At 38.0% G+C, this 26,093-nt stretch overlaps 1 protein-coding gene across 9 annotated transcripts in view; it reads right to left on the bottom strand.

Moving 5' to 3' along the window:
• LOC118804665 (NACHT, LRR and PYD domains-containing protein 3-like) overlaps positions 1-26,093 on the bottom strand; it is a 97,427-nt gene that overhangs the window by 70,928 nt on the left and 406 nt on the right. For 6 of the 9 annotated variants that reach the window (XM_036565240.1, XM_036565244.1, XM_036565237.1 and 3 more), the window contains exons 2-5: positions 22,188-22,342; positions 5,602-5,755; positions 3,705-3,815; positions 3,368-3,478 (exon numbers count right to left, since the gene is read on the bottom strand). In XM_036565240.1, coding sequence (XP_036421133.1) covers positions 3,368-3,478; positions 3,705-3,815; positions 5,602-5,666 — 287 coding nt within the window. In that variant the 5' untranslated portion in view covers positions 5,667-5,755; positions 22,188-22,342. Of the gene's footprint in view, positions 1-2,529; positions 3,335-3,367; positions 3,479-3,704; positions 3,816-5,601; positions 5,756-22,187; positions 22,343-26,093 lie in introns of those variants that run through there. The other 3 variants (XM_036565239.1, XM_036565246.1, XM_036565245.1) reach the window with 3 other exon arrangements.

Genomic DNA, 26,093 nt, shown 5'->3' with positions numbered 1-26,093 from the left:
TGGTTATTCAACAAGGTCTGCTGTTCTTTCTCCCTGTCAGTAGCTGCGTTCCAAATCCTACGCCTCAGATGATGTAGGCTGCATTTCTCGGCCTCTACGTCATAGCAGGCCGCTCCAAAGTGAGGGACCCTTCGTGTACAGCCTTGAAATGCAGCCTACGTTCTGAGTGATTTCAAGGACTCATCAGATGTATCCTTCCGGGCCTTCGGCTACCCACAGTTCTCTGTGCAAGAACAACGTGAAGGAGAAAAAGAAAAAAAAAGCACCACAAAAATGAAGACTTTGTTTTAAAATGTAAGTTGTTCACGTTCTTGAATTTATCCTCATTATAATATAAAGTGTAAAATGACTGATTAATTAAAGCATCCATCCATATATTGTATATCATTCCTATATCATATTTTATTTAGAAGTATTAGTGTATGTGTAGGTTATCGTACTACATAAGAACTTCTCTATTTCCATAAGGAAATGGAAAAGCAACAAACTCAATGCAGCAGCTCCATTTTCTCTCACCAGTTCTCTCAGGAGTTTGGCACCACCCTGGTGGGGTCGCCACGCAGCCTCGTTAGGGCTGTTCCATTTGTGTGACCAACAGGCTACTAAGGAGGAGTCTTCATAGGACAGTTCTACCGAGGACCAGCACTACCTCGGCTGTAGCCTAGGCTTCGGACTGCAGCTACAATCTACTTCAATTGTCATAATGCTTACTTTAACTTTAAGGCACACACACACACACACACACACACACCTACACACACACACACACACACACACACACACTCACTCACACCTCCCAGTAACTTTCTAGGTAATGTTATTTCTACAGCACGTGCACTCACTTGATCACTTCCTTTCCTTGCAGTCACAGGTTTGGGTGCAATAATCTTCATGATTACAGCACTATGAAAAGTCTTATTTAACATTCTGCGCCACACAGACAATATAACCTAATGTTACTTTGACAGCTTAAATGCCTGGTGAACAAGCAAGCTAGCCGGCAAATTACGTAATGTTAGGCTAACATTATTAATGGTAAATATTTTCCCAAGGTTGGCAGATCTGCAGTATGTTAACTCAATTCACAGTGTACATTTTTCCACATCCACTCCAGCCTGTTTATCTCCGCTAAGGAGCTAAAAGCACCATCCTCCCTCGTTTAACCAGCCAGGCAGAGTGAGGAGGGGAATGAAAGGGATTGCTAACGACTAGCAGTGCCAATAGGATTTGACCAGTTGTGAATTGTGGCAGCCTTCACCCTATGAAATCTAACTGAAAAAAAAAAAAACAACGCCAAGATGAAGATAACTGAATATCTGGTGCAAACCAACCCTTCAAAGTAGATGTTTTGGAAGCAGTTAAAGCTGCCATTCAAACTCTTTATTGCTGTGAATTAAGATTTATATTAGAATCATCACCTAGCAGAAGCAAACTGGACATTTACATTAGAAAAGTGTGGTATGGGTTACATAGATGCTGTGAACAAGCTTGAGATGTATGAATTGATGGAGAGAATTTTTTGGGATGAAGTGAAGATATTATGCCATCACACCCCAATCTAGACTTTCACTGAGAGCGCAAAGCTTCCTATTCCAGACAGACACTCAACCTATAGCTTTTAATAAGCAAGTCATACAAATATGAAACCAATTCCTTGAGTTTAATTAAAGTTATTCAGCTGCTCAAGTAGTGATCTACTAACTGGGAGTCCCAGGGCACGCCATAGCCACGGAGAGCTGAACAAAGCCTAAGATATAAAAAGTAAGATGTGGCAGGTATATATAAAAAAAAATACATAAATCCTGAAAGGAACCTAAACTAGATATAGATAAAGATATCGCCCAAAACACAGATATTCTTATTGGACCAAGGAGAGTAAACAAAGGGTCTTGAACCTGACAAAAGGAGATTATTGAGCCAAAAGAAGAAGACTGATGAATTTGAATATCATATCCAAGAAATCTGCAGGATTGTGTCCATACATCAAGAGAACAGGTGATGATATGTCCAAGTCTAAGTGAAGAACTTCGATGTTTGATACCTGCAAAGGGTAAATCCTGAAGTCTGATAGGCGAGACTAAGTCTTGTTCTGTAATCGCCAAGATATTTTACAGAGAGGGTCAAAGCAAATCTTTAAAGATCTTAGATTAAAAAGCCCAAAAATATAACTTAAAATCAGGAAGAGCAAGGCCCCCATATGATTTCCTACACTGTAAAGAGGCGAGGCGCATTTCGGATCTTTTTTTATTCCAAATAAAACTGATACACGTCCTATCGATATCTTTAAAGAAACTTAGTGGAGGAGAGAGAGGTAGCATTGAAAATAGAAAATTCACTCAAGGAAGAATGTTCATTTTCAATACTGAAACCCCGCCAGCAAGAGAAATCTGTAATGAAGACCACCTTTCCAGGTCTTTTGTTAACGTATCTAGCAGGTGAGTAAAGTTAGTAAAGTAAGGTAAAGTAAAGTAAAGTAAAGAGAGTAGGGTACATTTTAGCCCCCAAGTAAGTGAAACCAAAAGACTGCACCTGTATTGGTACAGAGTCCAGAAGGTTGAGTTTACCAGAGACGGAACCAAGAGGCATTATGATCGACTCTGCCCAGTTAATTCTGTAGCCCGAAAACACCCAAATTTATTCAATAAAGAGAGGGCACCCAATACTGAGTTATTGATATCTGAAAGAAAAAGAAGAATATCATCAGCATACAATGAAATATAGTGGGCAGAGTTAGTAATGCATATAGGTGAAATTAATGAGTTTTGCCTAATTGCCTGGGCTAAAGGTTCTAATGAAAGCAGAAAAAGACTCGGTGAAAGAGGGCAACCTTGTCTTGTTCCCCTCTGGATTGGGAACTGTGGAGAAATGATATAACCTGTGGAAACACCTGCTGTTGGGTTTCTATAGAAAGTTTAAATCATATTAATAAAAGAAGTTCCAAATCCAAATCTTTTTAGCACAGCCCACAAGTAACACCTCTCCAATCTAGCAAAAGTTTTCACAGCATCTCGACTAAACACTGCATTGAAAGTATAGGTGAAACATGTCTAAGTGTCAAAGCACACAAAGAGGGAAAAGTGAAGTCAGTTTTATTTTGGCTGTTCAGGAATGAGGCGTTTCACTGAAATAATGTAGTTATTCAAAATAAAAATAGAGGACTCTAATTTTGAAAAAGGTCTCCCAGTGAACTGACACAGTAGTCCATATTAATATCATGTAAAACATGTATTCCTTATGATTATTGATTTAAACATTTATGAACATGTCATTAAGCATTTATGTAAGTTGTTATGAATGTGATTTGGAGACAGCCTTCAAGCAATGTTGTACGAAAATTATAAAGAGCAAAAAGAAGTGAGAGGAATACCTTTTCTGAGGGGCTGATCCTCCGTTGAAGTTATGTGGTTCTACCATGGACTGGTCACTCTTCATGGACACACAGCTGGACACAGGAGAGCCTGACCGTTCCTCAGCTCCACTGAAATCAGACAGAAATTGAGCATCAGCTACTTCTTTATGTGGTATGTTAAGCATGTAGTGGATCATGCACTTCAGTATTCTTTTTAAATATGACTCAAGTGGCACTTTGTACATCTTTTTATTTGCTAATAAATTGAGGTTTTCATCAATCTTGTCTGGGCAGATGATAATACACATGCATCTGTGGACGGGATTAGGATGAGCAAAAAGAAAAGAAAGAGCACCTTTTCTGAGGGGCTGATCCTCCTTTGAAGTTATGTGGTTCTACCATGGACTGGTCACTCTTAAAGGACACACAGCTGGACACAGGAGAGCCTGACCGTTCCTCAGCTCCACTGAAATCAGAGAGAATGGTGTGCTAGCTGGTTTATCTAATGAAAGGAAATTATTCAAATCTAAACCTATTGCACTGTTTAATAGTTACTACCAGAAGTAATCACATATTAATGAAGATATTTGAGAACTTTACTGCAAAGTAGAAGCTCTTATTCACCATTAAATTGCAAAAAACATTTCCATTGTACTTTCTCTGACTCAAGATAAAACCTGCTTTTGAAGGTAACAATTCAATTTAATTTGACCTGTAAAGTACCAATAATGACTCAAAGCAGCTTTAAAGCAATCCAAGTCTAGAGGCCCTCTGAACATGCAGAGTTTCACAGGCAATCTACCTACAGGAAGAACCAGTGAGAGAAAACAAGACTCAAAAGAAGACCTTACTAAGAGCATGAGGAAGAACCACTGAGAGGAACCAAGACTGCAAAGGAAAACTCCATAAGTATATGAGGAAAAACTGCTGAGAGGAACCAAGACTCAAAGGAAGAACTTCCTGAGAGCATAATGAAGAACGACTGAGAGAAAAGCAAGACTCAAAAAGAAAAACTTCCTAAAATCACAGGGAAGAACCACTGAGAGGAGCTAAGATTAATCCTATTCACTAAGAAATACGGATATAACATCATTTGCTATGCCATCTAATGCCATTTAAAAAAGGGGAATCCAAAATCAAAGTCAAACAGTCCAAGGTCAAAAGCCAGATCAAGATAACAGTAATCATAGGGGCAATCCAAGAAACAGAGTCCATAAACCAGAAGAGAAGGTCCAAAACATAAAAATAAAGAATACCAAAAGGGCTAGGCTAAGGTGAAATCTAAATAAACAAAGCAAAGGTCAAAGGTCACTAACGTACTGGAAGGCTCTGTGATGCTCTGTGAGACAAAGACAATACTTTGCAATGAGCTGACAAACTGAGGAGGTTTAAGTAGTGTGTTAAAGGTGACCTGAATCAATAATCAGGTGAAGCGGAGCATTGGGGAGTCACACCAGGGAGGTCTGAGGTCATGTGACAGCAGGGCCAGAGAGAAGTGTGACAGTCTTAATGAGTTTTAACTCTATTTAATAGCTGAACAGAATCTGTCATTCCTGTTTTGTACATTAATAAAAATAGTCAATAAAGTTAGTGTTGCCTGCATTAACAGTATTGATAGTTTCTTTGCATGTTCATAAAAATATATACATAAATCTTGCTTTATTGGCAGGTTTTCAGCTGTGGTCCTCTGGTGATGAAGGCATCCCTGACTGGTCAGAGTTGAGTTGAAATCTCCATAGGTGGTTGATACTGCCCCAAAGGGGGCGCTCAATAATACAGGCCACCCAAGAGGGTATTTGTACAGTGTGAGGGTGAAAGGGCAGGGGCTCAAACCCCCCTGGGTCAATCTGTGCGCAGGCTTGATATTATGTTTTTTAAACAGTGAAGTGATTCATATTTTTTCATACCTTGTGACCCACAAATTTTAAAAAATTAATGAGCTACTGCATAAAAAAATTGTATAAAAAAACTCAGTCAGCTTATTATTTCTGTCTGCAGTAAAGTGTTATTGCACTCTTTCCTTTCTCACTTTCTCTTTAGAGACACTGTTTTGGTTAGAGACATGTTTTTTATTAGGTGTGCTATTAAATCATAAGTGGTATATTTGCTTTGTTCTTTTCATGCAAGCGTCCATATAATCTATTAAAAAAGCACCAGAATTCTGGTTATTCTGATCAATCATTTTTGATGATTACTGACATGTTCATTAACTCTTAAATCTGTATAAAGACTTCAATATTCTACATGCTTACCTTTTGCTCTCACTGCGCTCCTCCTGGAGACTCATTTCAGAGGCTTTCCCGTACTGCCCTGCCATTATTTCAGAAAGGCAAGAGTACTCAGGACATAAGTCACATTAAACATCAGCACTAACTCCAGTGGCCTGGTACGACCATTCTGCTCTATCTGGTGAGAAAAGAAAAGGATATTATGAGATGGTCCAGTTAACTGAATTACCATTTTTATACAATAGAAATAAATTGCTACTTTTCTTGTCATTAAACTCGTAACACAAGTAATGGAGATAATCTTAACATTACTACTGCATCTACACTTCTCCTTGAAGATGCAAACTGCTTTGAAAAGACACATAACTCCACTGTACTCTGAAAATCATAAATAAAAAAAAGTATCTACAGACAAGGGTTTTACTATAATCTATAAAGAACTCATCAAGACTGATCATTTACCATAAACATCTGATTGTCTTAGAGGGACAATTACACACAAAAACAAAACTCATTGTAATTTCTTTATTAGGCCCAGGCATTCCAACACACTGTGCATATCATTTATTTAGAAATTCCTTGTTTACAGTGATATATACAGTAGTGTATGAGATGTATCACTTCCTGTGTCTGTACCTTAGTAAATAAAATGGCAAGAAAACAAAAACAAGAAAGCATCCCTTTTTTCTTTGTTGTCCTATCTGTTAATTAGCCCATTTGGAAAGAAAGCATTTTCTTTTGTCAAGCCTTCCTCCAGCCTGGCTGAAACTACAGCCAACACGGCCGCCCAGGACTCCAATTCCCAGAACTCCTTGCTGCATCACATGACTCAGGGCACTCACCGATCCACCTTTCAGCACTCTTAATCTCCAGACTTCTAATCACACACGCCTGTCACTCTCTGTATTTAACTAGTCTGTTTGTAAGCTGTCTTTGTGAAGTGTTGTTACATCTATCTGCGTACTGAGTGTTCCTCCCGTGTTCCTGACTGCTTTCCTGTGTATGACCTATTTTCCATTTATGACCTTGATTCTAGCTTTACCCTTTTGTTCTGTATTGGTATTCTGGTTTTCTGCTTTGGTTTATTGGGGGGATTTTCTGCTTTTTTAATTTATGCAAGATAAATTTGAGGGGAATGATTATCGCATTATTACAAAAAATCTATATCAGCAGAGGACAGCCCTTGGGGCCTTCTAGACCTTAAGAGAAGACCTAATGATTTGAAATACAAAAATACATGTCAATAATTTTAAGTTCATCATCATCATCATCGTTAACCGCTTAGTCCAGCTAGGGTCGCGGTAGCAGTTGGGAGAGCAGAGAATCCCAGATGACCCTGTCCCCCGCAACTTCCTCCAGCTCATTCCCGGGGGACCCCAAGCTGCTCCCAGGCCAACCTGGAGATGTAATCCCTCCAGCACGTCCTAGGATGACCCTGTGGTCTTGTCCCTGTAGGCCGTGCTCTCAATGTGGAGGAGCAGCGGCTCTACTCCGAGCTCCCAGATGGCCGAGCTCCTCACCCTATCAAATAGAATGTAGTCCGCCACCCTGCGAAGAAAGCTCATTTCCGCCGCTTGTATTCGCGATCTCATTCTTTCGGTCATTACCCACAGCTCATGACCTTAGGTGAGGGTCGGGACGTAGACCGACCGGTAAACCCTCTTCACCACTACAGTCTGGTATAGTGACCGCATTACTGCTGCCGCTCGTCCCAGCCAGCGGTCGATCTCACGATCCCTCTTCCCATCACTCGTAAACAAGACCCCGAGATACTTAAACTCCTCCACCTGGGGCAAGTCCATTCCCCTTACCTGGAGTGGGCATGCCATCCTTTTCCAGGCTAAGACCATGGACCATGGTGCTGATCCGCATACCGCATATATTTTAAATTCATTATCATTCAATAGACACATGTTTTTATTTAAACTCTGCAAGTATATACAATGCTACTCTTGTTTTGCTAATAAGTTTAATAAGTTTACAAAAATTAGCCAATCAGGAATTGTTTCTCCATGGTATGTAGGTAGGTATAGCAAACTAAGTTCTCCCATTGGTTAGGACTTCAGGAGCTGAAGCGAAGTCCTAACATGTTCGTGTAACTATCAGCATAATTACGGGCCAATTTTGTGATTAAAAATGTCATTCTAGTCCTTCTGGAAGTTACAGATACATCACTGATTAAATGCAAGTGGCAGCTCTACACCAGAGTTCACTGCGGAAAGAGTCACTATGAAACAGATCCAAGGTATATACAGCATCTCACAAAAGTGAGTACACCCCTCACATTTCTGCAAATATTTTATTATATCTTTTCATGGGACAACACTATAGAAACGAAACTCGGATATAACTTAAAGTCGTCAGTGTACAGCTTGTATAGCAGTATAGATTTACTGTCCTCTGAAAAGAACTCAACACACAGCCATTAATGTCTAAATAGCTGGCAAACTAGTGAGTACTACATATTTACCCTTAAAATTCTAAGTAAATTTTTTCCATTAGAATTCTAAGTACTACATATTTATCATTAAAATTCTAGGTACTACATATTTATCATTAAAATTCTAAGTACTACATATTTGCCCTTAAAATTCTAAGTACTACTTAATTGAGTTCTTAAGTACTACAGACTGGAATGTGTTTAAACAAGTGGCAACCTACAACAACACCACGGATCTCCAGGAGTATACTGACACAGTCACTGGCTACATTTCCAAGTGCACTGAGGATGTAACTGTTCTCAAGACCATCACGATTCGGGCCAATCAGAAGCCATGGCTCGGGAGGTCTACAGGCTACTGAAGGCTAGGAATGCTGCCTTCTCAGCAGGAGATGAGGTGGGCCTGAGGGCAGCTAGGACCAACCTGTCCCGCGGCATCAGAAAGGCAAAGAGGCAGTACTCCAGGAGGATAGCCCATCGCTTCAGCGACAGCAGAGATACACGGAGCCTGTGGCGGGGGATACAGACCATCACAGACTACAAGCCCCCACTGCAGACCTGTGACAGCTCCACCTCTCTGCTGAATGAGCTTAACAACTTCTTGGCCCGGTTTGAGACAGACAACAACATGCCTGCACAGAAGGTCTCACCCCCTCCTGGAGACCAGGTGCTGACGCTGTGCCCAGTCAGTGTGAGGAGATCATTCAGCAGGATCAAAGTTTGGAAAGCTCCTGGTCCTGACAACATACCCAGTCATGTGCTGAGGGACTGTGCTGGGAGCTCACAGATGTCTTTACAGATATCCTTAACATCTCACTGAGTCAGGCTGTTGTCCGCACATGCCTGAAAGCCACCACCATCATCCCTGTCCCGAAGAAAGCGTCACCCTCCTGTTTCAACGACTACCGTCCAGTTGCACTCCCTCCCATCCTTATGAAGTGCTTTGAATGGCTGGTCATGAAACACATCAAGTCTGTCCTTCCCCCTCCCTGGACCCCTTTAATCGCTCTGTTGATGATGCCATCTCCACCGCCCTCCACTCAGCCCTCACACATTTGGACAAAAAAGACTCTTATGTCAGAATGCTATTCATAGATTTCAGCTCCGCATTTAACAACATCATCCCCCAGCAGCTCATTCTCAAACTGGACAGGCTGGAGCTGAACACTTCACTGCGCAACTGGCTGTTAGACTTCCTGACTGGGAGACCACAGGCAGTATGGGCCGGCAACAACACATCCCGCACCATCACACTGAACACGGGGGCCCCCCAAGGATGTGTACTGAGCCCCCTCCTATTCACTCTGATGTCCAACAACACAGCATCACTGGCCAGAAGGGCTCATCAGCGCCTCTACTTCCTCCACAAACTGAGAAGAGCCAGATCCCCAGCCCCCATCATGTGCACCTTCTACAGAGGTACCATCGAGAGCATCCTGACCAGCTGCATCACCGTGTGGTATGGCGCCTGCACCGTGTCCTGCCGCAAGACACTCCAGCGCATCGGGAGAGCAGCTGAGAAGATTGTTGTCACCTCCCTCCCCTCCCTCCAAGAGATATACAGTTCCCGTCTCACCCGAAAAGCCCTCTGCATGGCAGGTGATCCCATTCACCCACTACACAGCTTCTTCAGCCTGCTGCCATCAGGGAGGAGACTGCAGAGTCTCCGGGCCAGGACCAGCAGACTGGTGGACAGCTTCATCCACCAGGCTGTCAGGATGCTGAACTCTCTCCCTACTTTGCCCCCCCTCCCCCCTTCTGCCCCCAAAACACACAGAGTTTTGGACCCAAACACAGGTTCATGACCCCCACTCCCCAATACTGAACTCTGACATTCTCAGGGACTGTTATGCACTCATCACTTTAACAGCTCCATAAGCTCAGTCTAATTGCACTACTGTTTATATTTGCACTATTTATACCCACAGACCTTAATCTGTATGTGCCTAATGTCACTTTAGTGTTAATTTCAGGACCTTCTATATTTGTATATTTTTTACTATTCTATTTTTCTACAATTAGTGTTTATGTTTACGATTAGTGTTTTTTTTTTGACGTCTATTTAAATTCACACTTTTCCTGTTTACTGTCTATTTAATGTTATTGCTACACCATGGGGTCTGAGAGTAACGTAATCTCAATACTCTGTATGTCCTGTACATATTGTAGTATTGACAATAAAGCTGACTTGACTTGACTTTATCATTACAATTCTAAGTACTACATATTTATCATTAAAACTCTGAGTGAGTACTTCATATGTACCCTTAACATTCTAAGTACTACATATTTATCATTAAAACTCTGAGTGACTACGACACATTTACCCTTAAAATTCTAAGTACTACATATTTACCATTAGAATTCTAAGTACTGCATATTTACAATTGAAATTCTGAGCAAGGGACTTCCGGTATGCCACTGCAGGAGTAAGACGCGTGCGGGAGTTGCTCCGCGACTTTTCTGTTTTTGCTCGGTCCCTTGGCACACATACATTTTTTCTTCACTGCATTTTTATTCCTTGAAGTCGACAGACACTACAGGAACCCTCACAATGCCAAAAACTAAACGAAATATGACGGATTCCCCAGATACTGAGGACACTAGCACTCCAAGTGAGACTAGCATTCCCTGCTCCAGCGTTACAGCTAGCGGTGAGCTAACCCCTGCCTTGCTCAAAGAAGTCCTAACAACGACTATTCGGGAAGAGATTTCCACGTTTAGAGCGGAATTTCTGGCTGAACTTCGTTCATCACATGAAACTTTGACCACCAGCATGAACTCTTTGAGCTCTAAAATTCGGGACATTGAAGCTGCATCTAGAAACATGTACAAACGAATCGCAGAACTCGAAACAGCTTGCAAATCATTGAGTTCTGATAACAAATGGCTCAGAGAGAATCGCTCCCAGAGGAACAATCTCCGTATTATCGGCATTCTTGAAGGGGTAGAAGGCTCTCAACCCACCTCATTCATGGCATCCTTTTTCACTGAGTTATTCGGCGTGCAAAAATTACCCAATGCGCCTGAAATCGATCAAGCTCACCGAGCCCCGATCCCGAAGCCCCAGCCAGGTGCTCATCCCAGGTCAATGCTGGTTCGTTTCCTTTGCTTTTCGACCAAAGAGGAGATTCTTCGGCTATCTCGGCAGGAGGGCCAGCTACTATACAGGAAATTCAAGGTGCACTTTTTCCCAGATCTATCGGCAGATTTACGGAGCCGTAGGAATGAGTTGAAGTCCATTAAACTCAAACTACACAAGGCTGGTTTGAAATTTCGCATGCAGTATCCAGCTCGGCTGGTTTTCTCCTTTGGCGGTTCCATACATAAACTCGACTCTGCGATTGAGGCATCTGCATTTTTCAGAGACTCAGTCCTTCCTACCCTGAAAGCAGTGCCTGATCCCTCTATGTAACTGTGTAATCTGTTGACAGCTCACTCAAAGGTACGAGGTTCTTGTCTTAACCTTTTCGGATGCTTGCTCTATTTTATAGAGTAAGGCAGCCGCAATAGTTGTATATAGTATGGACGAATTTTTGAACTCAGAAACTTTAGCCTCTATGAGGAACCTGTTTCAACTCTGCATTTGACTCTTAGTGCCCAAGATCTAGTCCAAAGGGAGTCAATTCTTATTGATATGGGTGGACGCTAACTTATTTTTGAAACAGTATTCATTTTATACCTAACAATAGGCCTAAGTGTTTCAACTGGATATTAGCGTTAGCTATTTGTGTCTGTGTTATAGTTTATTATGTACATTATTTACATATTATCCCTACTTTAATCCGAAATTTGTGTCGGTGAACCAAGTGTTTTTTGTTTTTTTTTTCTTTTCTTATTTCTTGGTAACATATACTTTTATATATAGTTGTGCATATTACATTGTATAAGCTAAGTGTAATTTTTCCCAGTACGTTTATATAGAGTCGTTTATTCACATACAGTTTGTCACAGTGTTCCCTCTCCATAGTTAAGGAGAGTGATGTTTGAGTTGTTGATGTGTTACGAGTCACCCTGTTTATGTTTCGAGATGTGTCTTTGGTCTCTACCCAGCTCAAGTTGTTTTCCCTTTTTTTAATTTTCTGCTTGGAATCTTTGAATGTTTTTTTTTGTTCTTTTGAGAGTTTTTTTTTTTTTAAACCCTCTGCCTCTCAATTTTTATGCTGGAGCTGTACCTGCTCTTGCCTTTCTATATGCCTGGTATTGGCAGTGGTATGATTAACTTTGTCAGTTAGAATGTTAGGGGGTTAAATTCACCTATCAAAAGGAACCAGGTTCTTTCACATCTCGAGGCCTTACATACCAACACTGCTTTTTTACAAAAGACGCACTTGCGTCCTTCTGAACATAAAAAGCTTCATAGAAAATGGGTGGGGCAAATATTTCACTCAAAATTTTCAAGTAGATCTCGAGGAGTAGCGGTGTTAATAGACAAAAGTGTCCAATTCACAGCCGGTTCAATTCAGTCAGATATGGCAGGGCGATATGTGATCGTTACACCTGTAGTTTTAGTTAATATTTATGCACCCAATTGGGACGATTCTAGATTTATTGACAAAATTGTTATGCTTCTCCCAGGTTTAAACTCTCATTATCTCATCATGGGTGGTGATTTTAATTGTGTCATGGACCCCAATTTGGATAGATCGTCTAACAAACAAAACACTCACAGTCTCTTTAGACAAGGACTAGAATCTTCTCTTATTTCACATGGTTACTCAGATGTCTACCGTTTTTTTAACCCTAACAGTAGACAGTATTCTTCCTTTTCATCGGTTCACCTTTCCTATTCTCGCATTGATTACTTTTTTTATAGATAAAGCTTTCTTATCAAGAGTAAAATCCTGTTGTTACGGCAGTATCGTTATCTCTGATCATGCCACCATATCTATGGCACTTATTTTTCCAGACAAGCCTTCTACTTCAAAATTGTGGCGTTCTCCCTCCTGCTCTCAGATAGTGCTTTCACACAGCACCTCACTGATAATATTCAAATATTTTTTAGCCTCAATAATACTCCAGATGTCTCCCCCTCTGCTGTTTGGGAAGCTTTAAAGGCAGTGATTCGAGGTCAGACCATTTCTTATTTGTCTTTTCAAAATAGACAGCGTAAAGAAAAACTTCTAAAGTTGACCAATGAGATCACGCAGCTGGACATGCTCTGTGCCCTCTCCCCAGATCCAGATACTTTAAAGAAAAGAAGATCTCTGCAATCTGAATTTAATTTACTCTCCACTCATCATGCGGAACAAATGCTTTTATGCTCACGGCAATCCTTTTTTGAACACGGTGATAAACCTAGTAAGATCTTAGCCTCCCAGATTAAACAACAAACTGCTCGAAATTTCATATCACAGATCCGTATGCAGTGTGGTACTCTCACTACAGACACTTTGGAAATTAATAATTGTTTTAAACACTTTTATTCATCATTGTATAAATCCGATTCTACTCCTGACATACAGCAAATGGAGACATTTTTTGAAGGCCTTCCAATTCCTACTATTAGTACCTCAGCTGAATTAGATTCACCTATAACTAAAGAGGAAATTATTTCAGCCATTCAAGCTATGCAGAGCGGCAAGACCCCTGGTCCCAACGGCTTCCCTGCAGAATTTTTTGAAAAAAATTTGAGTGAACTTGCTCCCGCACTATTGGAAATGTTTAATGACTCTTTGTGTCCTCCCTACCACTCTATGACAAGCAACCATTTCACTGATTTTGAAGAAAGATAAAGACCCTTTTGACTGTGCTGCATACCGGCCTATTAGTCTTCTTAATGTAGATGTTAAAATCCTGTCAAAAGTGCTGGCTAAACGGTTTGAAACTGTGTTAGGTTGCATAATACATACGGATCAAACAGGGTTTGTCAGTCATAGACTGTCTTTTTTCAACATTAGAAGGGTTATGAATATTATTTATTCTTCGATCCCACCCCCCCCCGCTAAAGTTTTACTCTTGCTAGATGCTGAAAAAGTGTTCAACAGTGTGGAATGGAATTACATCTTTTACACACTGCATAAGTTTGGATTTGGTCCTGTATATATATCTTGGATTAAGCTTTTGTATACGTCCCCCTTAGCTTTGGTGCGCACCAATGGGCTCTGTTCTAGTTTTTTCCCTCTTTTTCGTGGGACACGCCAGGGTAATCCCCTTTCACCTCTGATCTTTGCCATCGCAATAGAACCTTTAGCAATCGCTGTTCATACAGATCCTGGGATTCGGGGGATTAATCTTGGAGGACTTGAACATAAAATGCGTATGCGGACGATGCAGATGATGTGGTTTTATTTACGATGGAACCTGAGATCTCTTTGCAGCGTGTTCTTCATATCATTAACATCTACAGTTCATTCTCAGGTTATAAATTAAACGCTGCTAAAAGGGAATTATTCCCTGTTAATATTACAGCTAATGATCTACCTCAGAGTGCCTTGTCCTTCCATATTATCTCACACAGTTTTAAATATCTTGGTGTTATCCTGACCTGTAAATATTCCAAACTTTTTAAAGGTAACTTTCTGTCATTATTGTCTCTGGTCAAGGAAGATCTATCCCGCTGGTCCTCCCTTCTCCTGTCCTTAATTGGCTGAGTAAATTTGGTTAAAATGAATATACTCCCCAAATTCTTATATCTCTTTCAATCAATTCCCTTGTTTTTGCCCAAATTGTTTTTTAAAACTATTGACCAATACATATCTGATTTTATTTGGAACAGTAAGGCCCCCAAAGTCTGCAAAGCGCTTATTCAAAGCAAGTAGGTGGCTTCGCATCTCCAAACTTCATATTTTATTATTGGGCGGCAAATATCCGTAGCATTTTATTTTGGTGTGAAGGCCACTACGGGTTGAGTGACTGGGTTATTGCATGGACAGCGATGGAGATTGATGCTGCTTTGATGGCAGTATTATGTGCTCCCCTGGCATCTAGCTTTAATCAATCCTTTGCTAACCCAATATTAAATGCTTCAGTACGTATTTGGCGCCAGTTTCGACATCATTTTGGTCTTCGATCCCCATCTATAAATATGCCTGTTACAGCCAATCCCTTATTTCCACCTTCGATGATAGATTCTGCTTTTCTTAGCTGGCACAGAGCTGGTATTAAGAGAATTAAAGATATGTATGCTGATAACACATTCTGTACTTTCTCACAGCTTGGTAATCGATTTCCTCTTCTTAAATCTCATTTTTTTAGATCCTTGCAAATTCGGAATTTTGTTAGAAATGTTTTTACAGACTTCCCTAGCACTCCCTCAAAATCACCCCTTGATGATATTCTGGAAATAGATGCTAATGCCAGAAGCATTATTTCTAAATTATATAACCTCATATTCAACTTCATAGCCCCTACCCCTGGTACTGTTATTAAACAGCAATGGGAAAGAGAACTACAGTTCACTTTTGAGGAAAATGATTGGGACAAGATAATTCGCCATATCCATAGCTCTTCAATCTGTGCTAAACATAGTCTTATTCAGTTGAAGTTGGTTCATTGAACTTACTGGACAAAGGTTAAACTTGCTAAACTTAACCCAGATTTGGATGATCTTTGTGATTGATGTTCCCAAGCTCCAGCTACCTTGTCTCATATGTTTTGGTTTTGCCCTGCTTTAAAATCCTTTTGGCAGTCAGTGTTTCGTTGCTTCTCCTTCATTCTCGATTCAAAAATTGAACCTTGTCCACTAGTTGCTCTGTTTGGTTTATCGGCCAAAGATTCTACTATGTCAGCTGCATATTCCGATGTCCTCGCTTTTTGCACCCTTTTAGCTAGACGTCTAATTTTGATTCAGTGGAAAAGTCCCACTACACCTTCATTTGAATACTGGCTTAAAGATGTTGCCTCATTTCTTTACTTGGAAAAAATTAGACACACACTTAAAGGTGACACACGTCATTTTCTTCGCGTATGGGGCCCCTTTTTCTCCTTCTTCTCTGAGTTCAAGCAGTTTGATGTTCCCAGTATATCACAGTAATTAATTTAATTGTTAATCTTATTTAATTTTTTGTTTGTTTGTTTTACTTTATTTAATTTATTTTTACTTTTATTATTATTATTATTATTATTATTATTTATTATATATATATTTTTTTCCTGTTAATATATAGTTATGCATATGTTTCTGTATATATATTATGTAGGTATACATGTGGGTATGTATACGTGTATTTTCCATTTATTTACTCATTTGACACTCAATGTTGTCTGGTGTGGCGACACAGGTGACGGGGTGGAAGTGGGTGGATTTGGGTGGGGGGGTGGCTGGTATGGGTTTAGTTAGTTTGGGGGATTTGGGATGGCTTATTCGGTTAATTCTCGGGAATAACCAACAAAATCTGTGCATGTATCTTGTCTCAGCTGTGTAAGCCTTTTCCTTCTTTCATACTCAATAAACAGAATGGTCAAAAAAAAAATCTGAGCAAGTGCTACACATTTACCATTAGAAATCTAAGTACTACATATTTATCATAAAACTCTGAGAGAGTACTACATATTTACCATTAGAATTCTAAGCACTACATATTTATCATTAAAACTCTGAGTGAGTACTACATATGTACCCTTAACATTCTAAGTACTACATATTTATCATTAGAAATCTAAGTACTACATATTTATCATTAAAACTCTGAGTGAGTACTACATATTTACCATTAGAAATCTAAGTATTGCATATTTATCATTAAAACTCTGAGTGAGTACTACATATGTACCCTTAACATTCTAAGTACTACATATTTACCATTAGAATTCGAAGCACTACATATTTATCATTAAAACTGAGTGAGTACTACATATTTACCATTAGAAATCTAAGTACTACTTATCATTAAAATTCTAAGTACTACATATTTATCACTAAAACTCTGAGTGAGTACTACATATGTACCCTCAACATTCTAAGTAGTACATATTTACCATTAAAACTCTGAGTGACTACTACACATTTATGTGCATGTTTAAGTGCCTGTTCTGAACATTGGTCTTGCCAATAAAAAAAGGACCTTCCTACTTGTGGTGTTTATTGACTCCTTTTCACAGTCATTCGGTCTTTGTGTGGTGGTGGGACAGGCCCATAATACTTATCCATTCCATTTAATATCCATCCATTCATGTAACATGTACTTTAGTCAGGATAACGTGACTTCCATGACTTTTATGGTGAAGGCAATGCAAGGCAAATTTATAAAGGACATTTCTTACAAAATTATCAGCACCCTGAGTGAGGAAAGTCAAAGAGGCATCACTCGATTGTACTTTGAAGTAATGCCAAAAAAGGAATCATTTCCTTGGGATAACAGTGCTTGTCACATTTAACCTCAGTTACACAGGATAACTAATGCACAGTTATACTTGTGCCTTCACCAAAACCGTAAGTGAGGAAGAAAATCACTAAAAATAAAACCTCCAAAGTAATTGGGATAACAGTGTTAGCATTTACCCCAAGAAAGTTAAACTTAGTTTAAGTAACATTTTCCACAATTATGTATAGACTGTTGAATGAACCGTACATTTTATACATGAATAATTAGCGTAAAAAGTAGAAAGAATAGTATATTGCAAAATACAAATGTTTGAGAAAAAAAAAAATTAAAAAAAGTTGAAAGTCTAGGCTACAAGTGTCAAAGCACTTTCTGTCCAAAGGGAAAAAGCCAGGTCATTTTATCCTGGCAGTCCAGAAAAGAGGAGTTTCACTGAAAATAATAAATAAAAAAAACATCTTTTTGAAAAACATATTTCGGTAAAATGACATTGTAGTCCATATTAATATCATGTAAAACATGTATAGTTTCCAAATGTTGATTTAAGCATTCGTGATTGTGTTATGAAGTGTTTATGTAAGGTGATATGAATGTGTTATGTAGACACCCTTCAAAGAAAGTGTTACCAGATATTTTCAGATTATGTCAAAAACTGAAAAACAACAAAAATGGAGATACAAGGTTTTCTCCCGGCAACAGTGAAATTAAAGAGTTGATACAAATTTGGTGTATTAAATAATATTAGATTAAGTGCTTTAGTGTTATTTGTAAATTTAACCCTAAATGGTACTTTATAGTTCTAACAAATCCTTTCTGAGTTTGAAGAAATGAATACCTCTCCTGAGGGGCTGATCCCCATTTGAAATACCTCAATAAATTAAGACAAAAATGTTTTAGCAGTTTTCAGGAATAAAATGAATTTATTCTAAAAACCACTGAGAGGATCCAAGACTCAGAAGGAGAAACTCTGAGCATGAGGAAACACCACTGAGAGGACTCAACACCTCAAAAGAACAGCTCTGGATCTGGGTGAAAGGTGACTTTCAAGACTTAAAATAAGTTATTAAGTAAAACATTTACGACAGTGTTAAAAGTAAACAAAAATCAACAAACAAAACCAAAAGGAGCAAAACCCCAAAGCACAAACTCCCTGAAACCATGACCACTGAGATGAACCAAGACCTAAAGGAGAAACTCCCCTAAGAGTACAAGGAAGCACCACTGAAAAAAACAAGACTTGAATTTAATAATTCTGGATGTGGGTAAAAGGTGACTGTGGAGATTAACGGAGATCATTTGAGGTCTTGGTACTGACTGACAGAGACCGAAGCAGACGTCTTTACGATGCTCATCTAAGACCCAAGTAGACCCTATCATTACTGGTTGAACTTAAACCATGACAGTGTGCCTGAACATAACAGCTGATATTTGTTATGTCTGTTAATAAGTCATTATAATAGCTGTTGTTCTGTAATGAAGAATCAGTCAAATTTATGTAATAATTTGTATAAATGCATAATTGGCCTTGTTGTGACGGGTTCCTTGTTCTAAAGTGTGTCTGTTTCTTCCCCTGTGTGCCTTTTGTTTTCTTGATCCCTGTGCTTTTGTTGTTGGTTTTGTTCTGTGCCTCCTCCCTGGTCCTGCCCCCTTGTTATCTTCTCTGCCCCCTCATTAGTCCCAGGTGTTTCTTGTCTCCCCCATTGTATTTATACCCCTGTGTTTGTTCAGTCTTCTTGTCTTGCATTGTGGATGTTACCCTGTCGTTTGTTTTCTTTGATCTTGATTTGTTTCATTATGATCTGTTCTACAAACCTCTGCTACTCAGTTTCTGGACTCTGTAAAGTCTCATTTGAATAAAAGCAACGCACACTTGCATCTCAACTCCTCACCTCACACTTGTCCAAGTCTATCAACAGCTCATATTTTTAAATGATGTCTATTTTCAGTTGTGAATCTTGTACTGAATTGACAAAAACTGAAAATGAAAACAAAAACCTTCCCTGAGTCTAACAGTTCTCCTTTGGGGAGACATTTCTAAGCGTCTAAATAGAAAATTATGAAGATCAAGAAGAAGTGAAAGAAATAACTTTTCTGAGATGCTGATCCGCCTTTGACATTTGGAGGGTCTGGCATTGACCAATCGCTCCACGAGGACATACAGGTGGATACAGGGGAGTCTGACCTCTCCTCAGTTCCACTTTAATCAAAGAAAAAGGTAGGTTAACAAAATGGCATAATTATTTTTCACCTAATATCACTGGGAATGCTTTATTGGGCTTTGTGTAGTGGAGGGACATTATATTAACAATGATACAAATTTACAAACAATAATCAGACAAAGTGCTTTATCATTAATTGTATATGTGACACAAATGGCACTTCACACATTCTATATGTGTATAACATCTATGAATGGGATTAAGATGAGTTAGAGGAAGAGAAAAGAATATCTTTCTGATCCACATTTGAAGTTTAGAGGCTGTATATGGAGATACCATATGAAGTAATTCCACTGCAATTATATGTTTAAAATGATAAAATATTAAAATAATAGCAGGAGTAAAAATCAGAGATTGATTGACGATAATATTGTAACATGGTACTGTAGCTAACAGAGGCCCCTGTATTTTACTCTATTGGTTGTGATTCCGATAGCCAGTAATGACTGTCCAAGCACAGATAGAAGCACAAGAGGAACAAAAACCCAAAAGACAAACTTCCTGACAGCATGAGAATGAACCGCTGAAAGGAACCAGGACTCTAAACGATCCACTCTGGATCTGGATGTGACTTTATAGAGATTATAAATCATTGGAGATCATTGGAGGTTTTGGGCCAGACTCACAGTGACTGGAACAGACATAGTAGACTGTAATGGACATCTTTAGGATGTCTTATTAGGATCATTGCAGACTAACTCAACCAATGACTGTGTGCCTGAACACAACAGTCTCCTGTAAAATATAGTCTAAATTAATAACAAGACTGAAAATATGTTAACGAGTAAACATGTTACAAAAATATATCCATTTGTTTATGAAATGTCCCTGAATTGACAAAAAATGATATTTAAAACAAAATCCTTCCTGGAAATCAGTCTAACAGTCTAATTTCCAAGCATATTAATGCAACTGAAAAAGAAAATATGAAGAACAGTGAAGTGGAAGAAATACCGTTCCTGAGGGGCTGACCCCCCTGTGAAGTTTAGAGGTTCTGCCATTGATCGGTTACTCTTCAAGGACACACAGCTGGATACCTGAATGAAATGCTGTTTTTCTATTGCACGATAATCTCTGAATCTATTCAACTGTTTCATACTAAATAATATTTGTTTATAGACGTATGACATTTGAGAACTTTACTGCAATACACAATCTTTAATTTAGCATTAAAAATGAGATAAAAAGCTGTAAAAAATATAGATTAAATCACAATTATATTGTAACACAGCAAAAAGTAACACTGGCCCTTCCTCACTGTACTATTTCTGACTTGAGTCAAAAATCACTTTCTAAGACTACAATTCCATCAAATTTCAAGCCTACTGAGCAAAAGGATTGCTATTAAAGCGTAAACTTTATATTGTGTTTCTAATAACTGTGTAGTTACATGTGAACATCGTATGAGACAACAATGTAACTACTAATGATTGTCACTGTTACAGATGGATTGCAGAGGTACAGCTTATGTAATTATACATGCGTATCAACTTCAGTTTTGTAATTACACAAGTGTATTTTAATAGTTGTAACAGCCTACTGTCTCTCACGTAATTACTCAAGGGTAATAACATTAATGTGATTACATTTGTGATCAGACTGGAACAGCAGTTTTTTTCAAAAGTTTTTTTTAACTTTCAGCAGTAAAAGTAAGTTTGTAATAACGTACATTAAGACATTACTTACACTGTATCTGCCAGCTTTCCTAACATTTAGGTAGTCTATGTTGCTAGTGCTGTAAAACTGTAACCAGTTTCAGCTTTAAACCGTTCTGTAATGTAACAGAACAGCAGATTTCACCTTATCTTAAAATGTAACTTTCATAACATTAATTAAATGTGTTGCATTTTTTTATAGTACTACTCTATTATTACATTAATACCTACATAATAACTACACAGGAACTGTCCACTTACTTTAAAGTGTAACTTTAACTCTGTACTACAGGAAAGTTCCTCTATAGAAGATATATTTGAGTAATTACATGAGGCAAAACTGAAGTTGATACACATGTAATTACATACACTGTAGTTCTGTTATCCATCTGTAACAGTGACTTAATCATCAGTAGTTACAATGTCGGTGCATGTTATTCATGTGTAACTACACAGTTACTACAGAAACTTAATGTAGGACAATCAATAATGGAGCAATATATGAATCTTTTGAATATTATGCGATTAAAATAATATTTCTTCCTTGAAAAGAAACCAAAGTGTATTTTAATGTATTAATGATCATGTTATGAAGTTTAAAGTAAACTTGTATTAAACCTTGCATTGTATTAATTTATTACATTATGTTTGTTACTCATGACTCAATGTATTCAATGAATGTTTCAAAATGAAGATGTAATTGTAATGGAGCATGACCATAATATTTATTAATGTAGAATGAATAACTTACGTACAGGAGGTTCCCCTAAAGCATTACTATAATACAAGCCACCCAAAACGTCATATATTTCATATAAACGTCATTATATTTCTGAAGGTTTTGATTCAGTGTGCTATTAATCTTCATATGGTACAGTTTCTTTGTTGTTTTGGTTCATGTATCCGTGTAGTGCTCTATTAAAAACATTATTTGTTCTGATCAAATATTGGAGAAGTACTTCATAGCAAAGATTAAAATAAACTGTGTCAGTACAAGGATAGAAATCTGGATAAAGACATTCTATGTGCTTACCTATGAAACTCAGAGTGCTTCTCTTGGAGACTCATTTTAGAGGTTTTAACTTTCCTGTATTCCTTTGCTATTATTTCTGGGAGGTGAGTGTACGCAGGACACCAATCACATCAAAGCATTAACTCCACTGGCTTAGTACAGCCATTCAGCTTCGTCTGATGGGAAAATAACAGGAAAATGTGAGATTGTCCAGTTTATTAAACTACCTTTCTTATACTGTAGAAGCCAAGTCCTACTTTTCTGGTCATTAAATGCAGAATACAGATAACTGAGATAAAACATTGACTCTGGATTTGTTGTTTTAACTGCAAAAATGTTCATCACTGCCAGTCACGGGTCTTCATTCATAGTTGAATATTTTAATATAGGTGTCCCGTAGTCAGACACAAAGGAACTGGCAATACTTCACACTGACTAGCTGAATGGGAGGAGTATTTAAGGTGTGACTGATTAAGGAGATGAGGTACAGGTGTTTTGATTTGGGAACAGGGCTATTACTCGGGAGAGTGAGACCTCTGGTGGCCAAACAGTGAGTTGCTGACAACAGTCAGTCATGACAGGCTCTGATAGGCACTGCTAGAGGGCCCCGATAGAAATATGAGCAACAATCAGAGGCAGGAAAAACCTCACAGGAACTAAAAATGATAGCAGCTCAGCGACAACTAAGAGCTCCACTCACCACAGAACCTGTTCACTTTTAGCGAAGAAAAAGCCACTCGACTGCACTACTCTCTAAACGAGTATTTTTACTACTGTTATTTCTAAAAATAATAATAGATCAGGCCTTTTTTTTATTACAAATACATTTAAACATATTTTTAAGTATTGTAGAAAAAAACCTCATTACTTTCAAAAAAAGTCCTTTTCAGGGCTTATTTCTGAATTGCCACTTTTATCCATCAGATTCATTTAGCCGAGTGAACCAAAAAGTCAAAATAAAAATTAAATATGTTTATTATTTCTCTAATAATGGCATCAACATGTTGATCCATTAGTCTTGGCTTTATCAGCTGAAATGGTAAAAGTATTTAAAAACTGTTAGTAGTTTATGCATCATCAGAACATTTCAGTCATGTTAAAAACTCACATTCTAATCAGTGATGACTGATTTAGAGTGAAGTGGCAGCCCATAGAAATCAACATATTCTATAAATTTGAAAAGAGATCAAAATCTTATTTAAAAGTTGCTGAAAATGTGTAATTGATCATATCATAATTTAAAAAGCAGCTAGTTTTGCAAACTGTATTTTTTTGTTTTTACTTATTTTTTATATTTTACTGTGCTGTATATTGCTATTATGTTCCTTTTTTAAACTTTAATGATTGTTTAAAAAACCTTTCATGTGTTTAAATACATCTTTTAAAGGTGCTACAACTGCTAAGATTGTTCACTCATCTATAAAATACCAGCAAGAATCTCAATGCCAGGCTTGTGAGATACTTTGTTGCCAAAGAGATTTAAAGCGTGGCTCATAAAAGCTATATTTTGGATTTTGATAGTTTGTGGTTAAAACATGATTGTTAGACTTTAAAGACACTTTGATTGTATATGATGCTCAGTTATTTTATGTCTCTGACTTAAATATTATTTTCTTCAGGTGTTCTGACCTTAGATAATAATCATGGCCACAGCAAAGTCAAAGAAGTTAAAGAAAATGTGGAGTAACACTGCGGTCAGTAGTGCAGTATTGAAAACATGCTGAAGTAAAAATCTCTTAGATTTCAAGGTTTATGCTAAGGGTGAGGTAGCATTATTGTGCTATATTTCTGCCTTTATACAATGTTGGCTTATTGTAAACTTTCTCCAATTCTACTGCCATTCTGGATTATTACATCATTCCATAGTGTGACACAAAAGGCTTTGGCCTACAGTTTATCTCTTGTGCTCAATGTGTGAAGTTCTCCTTATTAAAACCTGATCATTCACCCACATCAGTGAAAGATCCAGGCTAAGCACATCACGTTTTTCTGGGGAAAAATTGTGTCTACAAACTATAATACAACGTGCATTAGCATTAACTGGGTTAGCCTGCTAACTTTAGACTAGGCCATGTCCTTCCTTCCTGTTTGTTGTCGCGCACTTTCGAAAGATATACATGTAAAATATCAATGTAAATCGTTAAAATAGCTGGATAAATCATTATATTTTAATCTCAGAAGGTGCTCAGTTCAGTCTAGGCCTAATTAATTGTTCTGTTAATGATCCAGATACTGAGTTCACAGCTGTGTCTATCATTCTTACCTTTCCTTTGATCTTCTACATCAGAGCAGCTCGCGCTCCTGTGTGGACTAAAGTACACTGTATCTACACAGAGTCGGTCACATCACAGTCTCTTAGACATTATGTTAGTCCTGTATCTGAGTTCCTGTCTGAGTAAATATTAATAAGCGCTGCAGGAAAACTGAGCTGCTGATTAGAAATGACTACTGACCCACCATATTCATTACTGAACAGGACTTCATAATTAGCCTAATGAAAAAACATCCATCATGTAGGATATTTACTATAAATCTAATAAAATGAGATGTTTTAATGACCACATTTTGGTTTCTGTTTTACTCCTACTAATAGTATACTAACTACAAAAAAAACCAAAAACAACAACAACAACAACAATAATAATAATAATAATAATAATAATAATAGTAATAATAATAACTAGAAAGGGAAAGTTTGTGAACAAACTTTAAGTTAGGCTTGAAAAAGACAGTTAATTGCGTTAGACGTTAAAATAGTTGAAGAATGTTGATAGTTGTTAAAATGCTGCCAAAATGTTGTTAAGCAGAAGTTGCAGTATCCATGGTGGCTGGTAATTTGTTGCTTGGTGCTACCATGAATTAAGTTCCACCTTAAATTCTGTGCAACCTTAAATGGAGTGCTATGTTAATTCCAGTTCCACCTTAAATTTGGTGCCACCTTAAAAAGAGTTCCACCTTAAATTCTGTGCCACCTTAATTTTAGTGCTACCTTAAAGACAGTACCACCTTACATTCTGTGTCACCTTAAATTTAGTGCTATGGTAACTGCAGTTCCACCTTAAATTTCATGCCACCTTAAAAAGAATTCCACCTTAAATTTAGTGCAATGTTAAATAAAGTCACACCTTAAATTCTGTGCCACCTTAATTTTAGTACTACTTTAAAGAGAGTTCCACCTTAAATTCTGTGCCACCTTAAAAGAAGTTCCAGCTTAAAGTCAGTGCCACCTTAATTTTAGTGCTACCTTAAATAGTTCCACCTGAAATTCCATGCCAACTTAATTTTAGTGCTATGTTGATTTTAGTTTCACCTTAAATTTGGTGCCACCTTAATTTTAGTGCTATGTTGATTGAAGTTCCACCTTAAATTCTGCAACACCTTTAATGTAGTGCAAAATTTATGTATGTATGTATGTATGTATTTTTTATGTACAGGGGATTCTGACCTTTCCTCAGTTCCACTTAAATGAGACAGAAAATGGTTTTAGCACTTTTATGAAATCAAATTATTATATTTTCATTTGGAGACACCTTCTGAACCAATTTCATTCCAATGATTACAGGATTTCAAAGAAAAACTGGTTTGCAAACTCAGTGGCAGCTGTAAAAACTCCATAGGATCATAATGTAGAACTATTAAGAGGAAACAGGGGATGACATATGTATGTAAATAACATAAATAACATACTTGAATTTCATAAAGCATCCACTAATATTTCATAAGGAAATCATTCTAAACACTTTAAATGTTAATGCCAGTAACTTGGATTTCTCTTGAGTATGATTGCTGTGTTTTAGTATCATGGGTTGTTCAGTTAATTATTCATGATGTACACAAACACAGAGCATCACTGATCTTTTATTAGTTCATTACATTAAATGTTTCTGACTCATTAACAGATGTATTCAATTCAGTCCTTCAAAATGA

Source organism: Colossoma macropomum, unplaced genomic scaffold (assembly GCF_904425465.1).
Source record: "Colossoma macropomum unplaced genomic scaffold, Colossoma_macropomum, whole genome shotgun sequence".
Lineage (NCBI taxonomy): Eukaryota > Metazoa > Chordata > Actinopteri > Characiformes > Serrasalmidae > Colossoma > Colossoma macropomum.
The sequence above is the reverse complement of the archived record's forward strand: the minus strand, read 5'-3'. Positions and strand labels throughout refer to the sequence as shown.